Source organism: Trachurus japonicus, chromosome 15 (genome assembly GCF_045865225.1).
Source record: "Trachurus japonicus isolate A0001 chromosome 15, Traja_1.0".
Classification (NCBI taxonomy): Eukaryota; Metazoa; Chordata; class Actinopteri; order Carangiformes; family Carangidae; genus Trachurus; species Trachurus japonicus.
Genome location: NC_140921.1, coordinates 13418757 through 13434127, shown reverse-complemented (window position 1 = coordinate 13434127; position 15371 = coordinate 13418757). Strand labels below are relative to the sequence as shown.

Below are 15371 nucleotides of genomic sequence, written 5' to 3'. Positions count from 1 at the left end.
GAATGGTCAGCTTAGCTTAGCATTTAGACAGGGAGGAGGAGGAAACAGCTAAGGTATAGAAATCTGTCTACCAGCACCTTTAAACCTCACTAATTAATACACTGAAACATCTAACATGAGATATTTTACACTCTCTTGAACCTAACTTTATTTGACAGATATGTTCAATGAGCCTGTTTCGGAGCTCAGTGAGGCATTTATGTGTCATTTTGTGATCCTGCCACAGGGGGGTGAACATTTATCTGATTCTTCACAACGTTTTGTCTGATAAATCATAATGCAGGCAGCACCGCAGCCCCCTGACGAGTGTTCAGATGCCACAGTAACAGTTAGCCTCTGGTAGCGCCACCTACTGTGTATATACTCTGCATGCTTTCTGCTTTCTGTTTATTCATGCTGATCCATATTGTCTCTTTGAAGACTAAAAGTAGGACTGAGGAGAATAAACTACCCACATATACTGCACTGCATGCACCCTGAAATTGGTTTCATCGAGAAAGCCTCCAGTCCCTTATGGTATTTGTGGGTTGTATCAGTTAAACATTGCATTGTGAGAAGACGCAGCACGGTCGGGTGGATTATCTTAGCCTCCGGAAGTATGACGAGATACCAGAACTACAGTACTATCGACTGTAGCATGTGTCAGTGGTGCCAGCCCTTCTACAGTAATTGGCGTTACGGTATTGACGTCAGCAAACAGAGGCGAAATGGATTATAACAAAGCCACAAATGCCAATTTTCCCTCCCAAAGTGCCTGCCAAACAACCACACTTTCCCTCAACAGCACGTGCAAAAAGGAACACGCATGTTTTCATACACAGGAAGCGAAATCGCCTGGCTGGCAATCTGACATACAAAGAGCCCTACTTCACAGACAAAGATTTCTCTCTGATCTGGCAATTATAGATCATCCCACCTCACCCCCCTCCTCCCTCTCCCGGTCTTACTGATCTTCTGATTGCAGATTGAGGGAGACAGGCAGTACAAGAACCCTTCAATCTGGCTCTTAACTGAGAAAAAGCTGAAAATGTATTCAGTCCCCTCCGCTTTCTGACTCATGAACAATGTAGGATGGTTGGGAAATTGTACTGATAACAGGGCAGGCCGGTGTAGGGTAAGTTTAACAGATAACAGATTAGACTCCAACAAGGTGATCTCTGCTGAATTAGTCCAAACCAAGACTTTGCTGTATTAATAATGGCTGCACTTCTGCATCATTTAATAACACCGTGTCACTGCTGCTGTTGCAGCGATGCAGAGGAGAAGGAAAGTCTTGTCCCAGCAAAATGATCTCTTGTACACAACCACTTAAACAACTGACAAATCAATAGCATGCACTAATACCTTTGCCCTGTTTGTTATTGTTGTTTGGTAGTTGCTTCATTACTGAGTCACACTAAGGGGAAACGGTTCAAATCTCACGGTGCAGCATCAACACCCTTTCCAAAGGTGTGAAGGACAGAGTTCCCCTAAGCTGAAAACACAGAGAACAACAGAGGAGGAGGCAAAACGCTATAATGAGGGACGCACATGAAGAAATTTGAATAATATTTCTGCATCAACAACCTACAATGTAGGTCAAATACTGTGGCTACCAGAACTTAACATAAGAGTCATACTAATTATATTTAAAGTAAGGTTTTAAACTCCATTAGTTAGTCATAATACCAACGGTAACAGCATTATTATGAACGCCAGACCAATACACCCTGTACATCGCTGTCAGGTTTCACCAGGGACCAGTTTACATCAACGATACACACTACTGACATTCATGTAAGCACCAGAAGCGGTTGTCTCAACTGAAGATAACAGTAACAGCGTGATACAATGTTGTATGTGCTCATTGGGAGGAGAGAAAAAAAACGAAGCAGAAAAAAAACTCTAAACATGCAGCATAGGATTAATGGCTGTGCACAGAGACAGAAGCCAAACTGGCTGCTGGAAGAACAATTACTGGACGCCTGTCGACAGCTCAGATGTAAATAAGAGTGGGCTGGTGTCTCAGCTGTCAGATACCACACCACAGAGGAAGATCCATTCCAGTAGTTACAGCATACTAGGTAATAAATGCAATCTTAACAGTTGATTTTATTTCTTCCTATATGGAGGCTTATTTTTCTATAAACTACAAAAAAAATAAAAAGACAACTCTGCCGAAATGTATTTTGGGAAATCACCTTGTTAAGAAAATCCTTAAGTGGAATTTTGTCACTTGTGAATTGTTATGTTATTATATTTCTTGGCAAATAACAGGTGAAAAGCTTTGTCAATACTCTGTGGTGCGAGACACAACGTCCTGGAAACTTGCGATGGAGAAAAGCAAAAGTTTCTGTCATATACTGACAGAGTTGCAGTTGGGAGACTGTAACTATGTCTGCAGCCTTGATGCTCGTCTCCAGATTTTTTTTTTTTTTTTTTACCGCCTGAATTAAGTTGTAAGAGCCTTGTGAGCACTGTAGATTTTCACTTTCTTATAAAGCCAATGTGGAGAAAGCTTCAATATTTAGACTTTGACTATAGCGTCCGTTAAATCTGACTTGTCTAATGTATCTTCATTTTCTTTCCCCTCTCTCACTTCTCACTTAATTAGAAATGGCGCGTGCATGCAAACGCGCACACACACACACACAGAGGCTCCCACGCAGACGCACACATACAGAGACACAATCACGAACACACACAAAGCGCTGGCTGGTGAGAGAAGATGTTCCCTCCTCACGCTGAGTGGCTATGAACTTCGCCAGAGCTGTTTTAGGCTGGCATAAAAAATTCAGGACTCTCTCTTAGCAACATTCGCCCTACATACGGCATACACACATGCTCGCAAATGCATCACAGCATTATTCATGGTGCACACGTGAGCAGGCATGAAACACACACACACATATACACATTCTTGATGATGATATAAGCCTGACGTGGTTAATGTGTGAGCAGCGAGACATCACAAAGCCTTTTATATGCTCATCCATTGAATCCATCTACTGAACATTTTATTGGCAATTCTTGACAAACTGGAGGAGTTCTGATACATCACTTGTTAGCACCAACCTTCACTCATATAGTGAGTGATGAAATTTTCAGGGTCACCAGTGACTGTCAGTAAATCAGTGTAGCACAAAGCACAGCGATGTGTGTGTTTAAACATGTGTTTCTGCACATGCAACTCTTTGAACGCTGTGTGTGTGTGTGTGTGTGTGTGCTCTTGCATTTATATTTCCAATGCATCTACATATGCATTCAAAGAACGTGCTCGAGTCGAGTGCATGCGCCCTTGAGGAAAAACAGACATCTCTGCGTACATCTCCACAGCAAGCAGGTCAACACCTCGGCTCACCCATCCATTTTCATTAGACATTAATGACAGGAGCGGAGGGATGGAGAGAAAGAGAGATTGAGAGAGTGAAGGGATATAGTTATACTCCCAGCGGAAAGACTATGAAACCACTATCTGCTGTCCTCAACCATAAAACTCCTTCTGTCGATATTACATAATCCCTCCACTACTATTCACTACTAGCACATTGTGAGCTATAAGGTGAGACTTGGCAAGTTTAGCTTAATATCAGCGGCTTACACAACATCTCCACTGTGTATTTACGAGACCGATGCGGGTCTGAGCGGTAAAAACAGAACATTAAAGCAAGTTTTTCACTTGAGAATTCAGTTCATGTGAGTGTGGCCCAGTCAATGTGGGTTGCAACAACCCTGCCAAGTCATCTCCATCTGAAAAGCATTTGGGGGCACCTGTTCGTGCTGGCGGCATCCACATGTCTACAGACAGTGCTCTTTCAATTGCACTTTGAGTTAAACCCACTCCAGAAACACGATTTCATCCTCACTGCCTTCAACCATGTTCTTTCATTCTGCAGCGTATCTAGGTCAGTCAGTATACAGAGCCAAGCTGTGGCCATGTGTGGTCAAGTGGTGAGAAGTGAAGAATTGGATGATTTCTCTGACCAAACATTAGAGGAAAAAATAGCGTCTTTACTCTAAAATCATTCTTGTCTGCTTATTTTGATGAAATACAAAAAAAAAGAAAAACCACAAGTCTGGTAGCTGAAGATAAAAATGACAAAATATACACACACACACAAGCTGCTTTAGATGTTTCCTTATTTGCATACTTGGTTCAACTGATCCTTAATAGCATGATCAATAGCAGGAGAAGGGAAGAGACATTACATGTAATTGAATAGCTGGAAAGACCTCAAGTCAATATTTGATGCTGCCTACACAGGATGCAACTAGTTTTCATGCCTTAGCATATTTGATACTGTTTCCTACTAGAATGAAATTTAAAGATTGATTTCCTCCCCTGGCTCCACAAATAAAACTAACAAGGGATGACAAAACCAATCTCATTTATCCATCTCCATCATCCCCAACATTTTGCCCTGTTCGGTGATCTCTCCCGTGCACAAGCCTGTTGTTGTCTTGATTTGGGAAGATCCTGAAAGTCACGAGCGCTCCTTCCTGCCACAAGCGTAGAGCGACACATCCAGCAAATCCTGTCCCACACTGGCAGTAATATTGCCTAACACGCTGTGAGTGCTATAAAAGACCGTCAATCTCTGATATCATGCTAAGCGCATCCTCTTCCCGGTGTGCAGGAGCTGTCGCAGATGGAATAGGAAGCGTTCTGCCGAAGGGTGAAGAGAACGAAATGAAGAAATTCACTCAATGCTCGAGTCGTCCACAACTAAGATGAAACAATGATCACTTCATTGGTGTATCTGAGATTGAAAAAAACACATTACGGTGCCCATGAGGTGATGTTATGTTCACAGCTGTTGTTGTTGCTCTGATGTGATGCTTCAGGCATTTTAAAGGACATGATATATATAATTATGATAATGATACATAGGTTAAGTGTTTTAGGTATTGAGTTTATTTCAAGAAATGCAAGAACTGTAATACCTACCACATGGTTTGCTTCAAAGCAGATCAGAAATAAACCATGACTATTAGACAATAGCAGAGCCACCAGGGAACAGAAGCTTCTCCTGATGGTAGCAAAAGCAATTTTCAAAATGGCTTATTTGTAGGTTAATCTTAAATGTAGCTGTTGTCCAGCGAAAAGGAAATATCACATCCCAGCTAATGCATGTATCTGTATTTTACACTACATGTGTTAAGTCTCTATTAAAAAAAAGAAAGAAAGATGTTTCAACCTCACGTCTTTACATAAACACATGTTATCTTTCTTGTAGATTATTATTTCATTAATCTATTTGATGTTTGTAGCAGGACCAGATTATGGTATCTCAGCAGCGAGCCATTTCACACCCCTCCCTCTCTCTAATTCTCTAATATAGTAACAGATTTAACAGTGAAGAAATACACCAATAGCAGCGTAATGAACAATGCTTAAAAAGCCTTTGGCTTCCTCTCGGTTCCATTAATGTCAGTCAGTTAAAAATCCATCCTCCAACATGTTAGCAATAAAAGCTGATGGTTTAACTGTGTGCATTCATGTCAGGGCATTTCAGTGTGTGTGAGTGTGTGTGTATATGTGTGTATGTGTGTACATGTGTGTAAGTATGCTGTGAATCAACATTGCATGTCATGTATGTTGTGAGAGACAAATTGTCTGTTCTCTGCATGCTCTCATCAAGCTGATGTAGCAGCACAACGCTAAATCAACCATGGCACAAGATCACTGTCTTGCCATTGGTATTAGCAATTTCAATTGCACAGCTCGTTGTCAAGTAAATTGATGCAAGAGCAAGACACACACACACACACACACACTCGCAAACAAATACACACACGTGCAGTCTAAAAATAGCAGCAGCCTTACCTTTCTGTACACTATCATGTTGGGGGACTCATCCGCTACCCCGTTGGTCCCCTGCCCACCGCTGTTGGTCTGTGCCATGATCCCGTAAGTTAATCTGCCACAGGGAATGTCAGGTGCTCCTGTTGTGGACAGAATGGATATTTCAATCCATCAGAAGAACAATGGAGCTTGAACGTGACTTGCCCTTAACTTGCCGATTCACACAACTTGTGGCCCGGATCACCTTTCACCATATTTGACATTTCCACTTGGAGCAGATGTGCAGCAGCTCCAGTTTGGCTACACGTGTCTGTATTTCACAAGGTCTTGACAAGGACATTTTCTTTTTTTTAAGAAAGGGGGGCTGATTTTACACAAGGTGCTGTTACTGCTTCACTGTGAATGGGGCAAAAGTTCAACCTGAAAAGCAATGAGAGACACCATCTAGGACCATGATCACTTTCTGCTCACATAGATTCACTGTGCTTTAAAGAAAAAATCCAGTATCTTGAAACAGTGACAACATTTTTGTTGTTTTGACAGGATTCTAGGCTCGCAATAGCAAGATAAGGTGAGGTGAAGACCGGGACCCTGTCAACGTGTAGATGCAGTAAAACAACACACCGTCCCTGGAGGAGGCGGAGGTAGGCTACTCTACAATGCAGCTTAGATACATGATTTCGGGCAGAGCAACAACCACAGCCGGAGCGTGCAAGATTGTGCAAATCTAACAGATAACGGTGTGCACGTTGCAGCTTCATCAGGATTTCTTCTCCTTACGACACCCACACGGCATCTGCAACACTAAATAGCCTATAGCATGCAAACAGCGAAGTCATGTAACCTGCTCTTAACATGAGGCCGTTCGCTGTTCTACTATACACTGTGTTTTCTCACTAACCGTGGTTCAGCACCTTGGACAGCTACCGCAAAAAAAAAAAAAAAAAAAACGCCCGCGCCCCGTTACCGTCCCCGTGTTGTTTTTATTTTTTTATTTCCCCCTAACCGAGAATAGCGCGTAAATACACAGACAACACAGCGACATCGGTCACCAGAGGAGGAGAAGGAGGAGGAGGAGGAGGAAGAGGAGGAGGAGAAGAAGGACAGAGGGAGGTATAGGGGAGGGGAGGTGAAGGGGGACGGGGGGCTTACCTGAAAAAACGCGCAGCCCGCTGTAGGACTCCTGAATCCGTGCAGAGGTGGAAGCCTGGTCCTTCGCGTTCAGCGTGTCAACTGGCAGACATAGGAATGCGAGGACTGTTCATTGGCAACGTGAAGAGGCAGACATTCGGTTGGACACTTGGTGTGGTACAGCTCTCTGTCTATGTCTGTGTATCTCTCTCTCTATCTATCTATCTATCTCTCTCGCTCGCTCGCTCGCTCTCCCTCTCTCGCTCTCTCTCTCCTCTCCTCTGCTCCTCTTCTCTTCTCTTCTCCCAGCGATGCTCAGAAGCACGGGCGCGCCACCTCGAAGCGGCGTGAACGCGCATCGATCCATGACCAATCGCGTGTGAGGAATACATTTCAACCGGTTTGGGGGAGTGGGAGACATACAGCTATGTTTTTCTTTTCTTTTCTTTTTTTCTTTAAAAAAAAAAAACCTCACTCTTCTCGCTGTGCTTTGCAGTCATACGCCGGCTCTGAAAGCCTGACCAAGGTTGGGGAAAGTTGCGTTATAGGCTGTATTAATATTTAAACAAATGCAATCTTCAGAAAAGGTCAAGGGGCAAAACAAAGTACAGATATCTTTTCTCATTTTTCAGGGGGAGAAATGTGCATCTTCAATAATGCAGCCTATAATAAAGAGCAAATATTCTACGGTTCAGTCTAATGTTAAATTTACTTAATCAGCTGTGAAAAGTTATTTACTCAAGTGATCTGAGATACAATCTAAGGTATGAGGCCTAACTGATATTTCTGTTTCAATAAACCTACTTATAATGCTTTGTAACCAGTCCATCATACATTAAAATGCCTACATGTTAATGCACCCGTAGCCTAATAATAATAATTATATATACTGTGTTATTGTCAATTTTAGGATCTGAATTCGTCTTCTACCACTGTCCTCAATACATAATTCATGTGACATAGACCGTAATATTATATTACTTGAACACAGATAGTGACCACTCCCAGATCTTCTCTGAAGCCATATTAGCATTTCTTTCATTAAAATGAATACTTGTGGGCATATGCAGAGGAGCTGAAATCTCCTCCTTCACCTGCATGAGATGAGGTAGTTCACTCGATTCAACATTTGTATTTCACAGAAAGTGCCATGAAACTGTGTGAGACACCGACTGCAAATGTAAGAAAGTGTTATAAATCATCTAAGAGTTTCTGCAATTGGGTGCGTGCAGTTCTGCAGAGATAAATGAATAAACAGAAAATCACTTCATTTGCTGCAATCTGTGGCTTTGAGATATGTGGCAGTCCAGGCGTGAAAGATGACAGATGTGCCCTTTCTCCCTATGTACTGTACGTGTCTGTATGTTTATTTATCTTCTGTCTTCCCTATCCCCTTTGCTTTCTCAGGACCTGAAACAGACCTAAGTATTCAGTCCTCTCAGTTTCCCTGTGAGCTACAACACCAGAATTACAATGTGTAGCTATCATGGACGTGTTTATAACAACAATTTTGTAAGGATAACTGGCTACTAAGCCAAACGGCAATAGATGTTGCAGCCCTTGGGGGTACTATGTCAGCAGACGCCTGTATTTAATTCTTTCTTTGCATTATTTTCTTTGTTTTTTTTATCATCTATTATGGTAATCATCTGTTTGTTTGCCTGTTTATATAAGATGCATGTGCTGCAAATGGATCACTTCAATCAGGCAGTTTTCCAAAAGTCACTGAATGCAAACTCAAACACATACAACCTGGATCCTACCATATAAAATATACACTTATTTAAATTGTTTATGTTTATTCAGAGAATGTTCCCCTGTTTTAGAACAAAAAACTTAATGTAATTGGAGTTTTGACAGTCTTTATATGATTCAATGATTCAGACAGCAACATATGGCTGTCCACTATAGCTAAGCCCTGATGTAGGGGCTATGTTGTTAATATTTCATTTGCAATTAATAAATTAATCTGAGCCAATCACTCTGATTTACAGACTCACAAAGGGTTCAGATCTCAGGCCACTTATAATTAATCCAGTATATGCTGCTTTTAGTCCCAATCCCGTAATCCTGCAAACGGATCTAAACTCACTTCATGGATGTATCTAGTCTACAAGACTAAAAGGCAGAATTAGAAATGCTGGTGTTATGATGGATTCTGCAGCAACACTGAGGCAGTAATTGCATCAGCTTTTATTATCTACAAATAGCAGCAAGTAGGTTCACATCCATAGAAGATGTAGAGAACCTCATTCGTGCCTTTATCTCAGGAGGTTTAAGCAATGGCCCCTGTTTTTTTGGTTTTCCCAATAGACCACTAGCCCTGTAGGCCAATTCAGGACACTGCTGTGAGAACTGTCCTCACACTCTCATACTGGCTTCCAGTTAGTTATAGAACAGATTTTAAAGTGCCATTATTAGTTTATAAATTACTTGATAGCTCGGGGCCAAAACACATCTTTGATATGCTAGAAGAATATAACCCCCCCTCCACCCTTGGATCTTTAGGAAGCAGTCAGCGAGAAGTGCCTCGAGTCAAAACCAAACACTGTGTTGGATTCAGCCTATGTGCTGCACACAGAATGAACCGGCTTCCTGTTGAACTTAAACTTAGCTGTGCTTCTTTTTTAGCCACTTTCTAATCTAAATCAAAGACTCACTCTCCAGTGCTTTTGATTGTATTCTATTATTTTCATAATTTCCTTTATTAACTGCAACTGCTCTGTGATGTTATTGTAGCCTCCCGTAACTTGTATAATTTCAATCAATATTTTGTGCATTTAATTATGTTTATTTCATAGTGTTTCAAAACATTTTACCATTATTATTAAGGGCTGTTCATCCTCTCTATTGAAAATGTAAATAAATGGTTTTAAATTATATTTTTGAATTCATGTTAATGGTGATCCCATCCATCCACCCCACCCCCTTAAAATGTCCCCACACAAGGACAGCTACAGCCTTTAAATGCAGGAAGAAAAAACATTTACGTTGAGTTTTTAAAAAGATTTTATAGGATCCTTTGTATGTTTTGATCTGCAAGTTCTAACAGTGGAAACAGAGTACGAAACTGTTGCATGTTTGTTTTCCCAATTGCTGTTCAATAAATTCACCCCTTAAATGAGATAAATTTTTTCTTCCATTGATTCCTGTGACACAAATTGTTTTCAAATCATACTGTCTCTCATTTCAAATAAACTTTGAAAACTATACCTTACATTCATATTCATTCATAAGTAGTTTTGTTTATTGTTGTTATTCAATGACTTCTTTGGCTCTAATATCCACAGCGCATTCTCAGTAGCTCACATCAAAGTCAGATCTGTCCAATTTTGAATACGCTCTTCAAAGGTCAGACATTATGTGCAGCTCATAGACTTATTCTAAAGCTGTTATGCAACTAATAAAGTGTAACTGAGAAGCCCATATAAACAATTCAGGCTGGGGTCGTAGACTACAGATTTACAGGGGAAAAGTTTTTTATTTTTCATTTAAATGTACCCTTTTGACTTCTAATATCTCCCTTAAACACAAAAATGTATCTTTGTAGATAATATGTAAACACAGTAAAAGAAGTACAAAGGGTCACTGAGGGGTGACTAAATTGTTTTGATAGTTCACTATACTGGCATTTCTATTCAACACATTTTATATGTATGTACCTAAAGGCTCTATTATATTTTTGTATTTAATAGTTTTTAGTTTTGTTTACTTTATTTACAAAAAATAGTTCTCTCAGTATCTAACTGATTGGTTTTCACAGAATGAGGTGCGGCGTATACAAACAATTCAGGCTGGTGTTGGTTGTAGACCTACAGATTTTGAATGTACCCCTTTGACATCTAATGTCTCCCTTAATCACAAAATTGTATCTTTGTACATAATATGTAAACAGTAGCTAAAACAAAAGTAGCCTACAAAGGGTCATTTGTAGGGGTGATTCTATGTACCTAAAAACCTTTTTGAATTTAACAGATGTAATAGCCTAAAATATAGCCTGTTAGTGATAGTTTTTAGTTTTGTTTATTTTATTTACAAAAAATAGCTATTTACAACTTCCTACAGTAAATGAGTGTTTGTTTTTTACTGAATGAGGTGTGGCAGTGTGTTTGGGGTGTACGGCCCCTTTAAGTGGCCGAACACTCAAAGTCCCACAATGCACCGCGCTCTCCGTCGTCGTCAAACAAAAACGCGGAAACAAAAGAAATAATCAGTTTGTCAAAACAAATAACACCGAGTCGGCATAAAGTGAGCGTAGCTGTAGCTGACAGCTGTCAAAGTTAACACCCGCAGCTTCACCTGCCTCGTCTGAGCGACTTGCCATGGCTTTGAAAAGAATACAGAAGGTAAGAAAAAGAAAAAGACTTCGTTAATTTACTTGATGTAGCTACTGAAAAACGTCGGAGCCATACGGAAACGCTGCTCCGACGATAGCCACTCAATCACCTAATAGCATCTTGTTTGCTAGCCCGACGGTCGTGACTATTATTTTATCAATGTTTTATGAGCCATATGTGGCTATATACGTGCTGGTTTCTCGACACAGCTTTTGTTCGTAGGCTTTCTGATGGCGATGGCGTTAAAACCAAAGCCAGTTAGCAAAGCTGTTAAAGTTAAATGCGCTAACTTCGGCTGGCTGGCTGCTAAAGTTGGCCTAGCAAAAAACGAGCAGCATCCACACACTTTAGTAGTGTTTCTCTCTCATTATCAATACGTTTTAGTCTCCCTCGGTTGTAGTTAGCCCATCATACATTTACCGAGGTATTTACTACAGAGTCAACTATTCTGCTTTTGATGCTTTTCACGAATACAGGGCGGAAAATGACAATAATTGTATTTTTTGATTATTAATAATAATATTATCATTATTTGTACAGGAGTTAAATGACTTGCAGAGGGATCCCCCAGCTTCATGTTCAGCTGGACCTGTAGGGGAGGACAGTAAGTAGAAAATAATTTGATGACATGTAATCTGCTGCAATGTCATTGATTTGTGTGTATGTGTGAGTGTGTACAGTCTTGATACTCAATAATGTTCTTTATCTTCTGTGTCCTGTAGTGTTTCACTGGCAAGCTACCATCACAGGACCGGTGAGCCTTTCTGGATAATTTTCTGGATTTTTTTTTTTCTTTCTTTTTTTAAACAAGCTGCTTCTGGATCTCCAGACAATGGTGTTTTATGTTGACTTTACAGCACTTTCTAGTGTGTATGGAGAACACAGACTGGCACACTCTGTCCCAGTGTTTACACACTCAGACCCACGGCATTATAGAGACAATAGGACATTTTGAAATATCATAATATCTTAAATTAAATCCTAAACAAATAACAGTCAAATGATAATCTGAATTATATGTGTTCTCTTATTGGAAATTACATTTTATCCCTAAAGGAAATAATAGCAGGCACAATTTAACAACAATAATTTGCTCATCTCTTTCAGAATGACAGTCCATATCATGGAGGAGTATTCTTCCTCTCTGTCCATTTCCCTACGGACTATCCCTTTAAACCACCAAAGGTAAGGTTATTTATCTAAGACATTGGGTAGTTCAAAGTACATCATTTTACAATCTCACAATAGAGCTAATAATAAATGTGTCATTTGGAAGAGACTCGGACTACTTTCAAAATCCACTTTGAAAAGTAGGTTAAAACCTATTTACACTCTGGTTGTTCTTTCCATAGGTTGCCTTTACAACGAAAATCTATCACCCAAACATAAACAGCAATGGTAGCATCTGCCTTGACATCCTGAGGTCACAGTGGTCACCTGCACTCACGGTGTCAAAAGGTAACTAACATCTACATTTTGAAGACACACTCTGTTTTTGCTGTGGTTTATATCTAAAACTAGGATCATGAGGAATTTGAGGTTTTTATGTAATTTGACAGGCTTATGGGTAAACTAGGATGTAGGGGTGAAATATAACACATGGAGGGAATGTCAAAGGTAGGTTTTTTTAATTATATCAAACACAGTGAGCAACTGAAGCACATTTGGTGATGCATTCACTGTGCTGTCATCAAATCTGGATTCTTCCAAGTGAATGATTTTCAGCCTATAGGAACACAGGTAACGGGATTTTTAGGCTGATTATCCAAAAATTAATCTCTACATCCTGTGTACTTTTGTCTCTTTATAAAACTGAGATTGGGGGTTTTGTGCCTTGTAATTTGGAGGAGCAAATGGTGAAGATGTTCAAACTGTGTAATGAAAGATATTGCTAGAAAAAACAAAAAAAAAAAACAAAGGATGAAAGCAGCATGAAATCAAAGCTTGTCCATTTGTATTTAAATTGGTTTGTGAAGGTTTAGCTAAGAAGTTGGAAAAGTCATCTTTAATTTAAATGAAAGTATGTATTCACATTGAATTTTAATCTTTTTCTTTTCAGTTTTATTATCCATATGCTCTTTGCTGTGTGACCCAAACCCAGATGATCCCTTAGTCCCAGACATTGCACACATCTACAAATCGGACAGACAAAAGTGAGTATGAAAGCCAAAGACTGTTGGCATGTGGACAGACTGAAATTAGTCTACTGCTCTTTAAAAACCCACTCTGGTTTTTCTTTTCTTTCAAGGTACAACAAAGTAGCCAGAGAATGGACTCAGAGATATGCAATGTGAAGGACTGAAGTTTCAGCAACAATGATGCATCCCTAAACACCTCAATATATGACAGTACTGTTTCAACTACTCATCCACACTGGTTCTAGCTGAGGTGTTTTATACGCTTGAAGCACTTTCTCTTCTCAGATTTTACTTGATTTAACTGTTTTTACTGTTTATTTTCCCTTTTAAATTGGCATTATTATATTATTATTATTATTGTTATTATTATTATTATTATTATTGATACTATAATTATTACTATTATCATTAATGTTATTATTATTACTATTATTAGTATTATTAGCAGTGGTGAGATGGCCTGATTGTATTTTTCTTTTAAGAGATTTATATTGGACAAGACTGTACTGAATTCATTTTGCATTGTTTTGCATTAAAAGCATTGATCAAAATAGAAAAACGGTTTCTTCCTTCATAAAATACACGTAAACTTATATCAGTAACCTCCTTCCTATGGCATCAAGGGTTTGGTTTAGTGTAATTTATCCACGCTAACAAAATCACACAGGGTTATTATTCACATTACCACTGGGTGGCAGCCTTTACTCTTTACTTTCCTAGCATTTTACAGGGGGCAGTTACTCTCCTGCACGACTCTGTTTTCCTCTTTGTGTTACATTCAATTCAGACCCATTTGCTAATGGTTATTCAGGAGGATAGTGGATATAACAATATCTTGTTTTAGTAATGAAATGGAAATGAGAAGAGATGCTCTAGCCACTGAAATGCTCTCTCCCTGTGGCGGTTCCAGTGCAGTTACTGTATACTGCTGAAGCCAGATTACACACATTACTAGAGCAGTAGTAATGTACACAATACTAATCAGTGTGGGGGAGAAGTGAACTACATGTAATTAATGTTCTAGGGTCCTTATTCTACTGTTTTGGGTTTTTTTTGTAACTCCTGCTCCTCTATCAGATGAATTCAGCTTTTTTTTTTTTCATATTTTGATACATCCTAAAATATTCAACATGACATGAAGACACAGAATGTGCAAGTTTTTCATAACTCATACATTTTTCAACCCCTTCTACTTATTAATAATTTCAGCAAGGAACATTCAAAGGTTCAGAAACTTTCCTTCATTTTTGGTTGCATTCAACTTTTAAATCACGTCCATACGTACCTACTGAACAGTTCAACTTTCATGAACTTATCTGAACTTTAAATTCATTGTTTTGTGCTGTTTACTGCAACTACCACCAGATTTGGCCTATACAGTGGATGATATACATGTATATTATTACTTAAACATTGCCTCTCCTCTGTAAAGGTGTGATTGACTTGTCCTTTTGACCAGTTCCAACCAATCTCAATCACTTAATTTGTCCCCAGTGGGGCAATTGGCTGTGCAGCAATGGGAAGCTGAAAGAACGTACAGTGTAACGGATGTAGAACATACAACGCAACAAATATCCAACAACACTGGGCATGTCTCAGCTTTTGTCCTATGTGTGTAGATCAAAAACTAAGGACTAAGTGTTGCTTGTCATCACAGCACCATCCTCATGGATAAACCTCCCTCATGTATAATCTGTGAACAAAGATTTAGGGCCCAAACGTCAAAGCTGAGCTCTGTTTTGTTTTCACAGTTGCAGGTAAAGATGATCTCTAAAGCAGGATACAGTCGCTACTGTACGGTTGTTGCTCTGGGGTTATCTATCTGCAGCTTGTCATGCCTGGAAAGTGAGTTTCACACCTGACTTCAGTTTATTCAAACACAAAGAATAACAATAATGAAGGTAGAAAAATGACTAACCACCGGCCCGGCTGGTTCCCCTTCTGGATGACAACTTCACAAATGCAGCGGAACAAAAATAT

The 15371-nt window shown here is 39.6% G+C and overlaps 2 protein-coding genes across 2 annotated transcripts in view; one reads left to right on the top strand and one right to left on the bottom strand.

The window, feature by feature from the left end:
- The window catches only part of rgs7a (regulator of G protein signaling 7a), a 53709-nt gene extending 46549 nt beyond the window's left edge, over positions 1 to 7160 (bottom strand). Inside the window, exons 1-2 of the mRNA XM_085799767.1 lie at positions 6938 to 7160; positions 5807 to 5925 (exon numbers count right to left, since the gene is read on the bottom strand). Of these exons, the coding sequence (XP_085655893.1) occupies positions 5807 to 5884 (78 nt within the window). The 5' untranslated portion in view covers positions 5885 to 5925; positions 6938 to 7160. The remainder of the gene's footprint in view (positions 1 to 5806; positions 5926 to 6937) is intronic.
- A 3999-nt stretch (positions 7161 to 11159) lies between these two features.
- LOC146973312 (ubiquitin-conjugating enzyme E2 D4-like) lies at positions 11160 to 13950 on the top strand. The gene is made up of 7 exons (XM_085799769.1): positions 11160 to 11262; positions 11794 to 11857; positions 11976 to 12007; positions 12361 to 12438; positions 12606 to 12711; positions 13313 to 13406; positions 13502 to 13950. Exons 1-7 carry the CDS (start codon positions 11239 to 11241, stop codon positions 13545 to 13547), a joined length of 444 nt encoding a protein of 147 aa, XP_085655895.1. The 5' UTR covers positions 11160 to 11238; the 3' UTR covers positions 13548 to 13950.
- The last annotated feature ends 1421 nt before the right edge of the window (positions 13951 to 15371 follow it).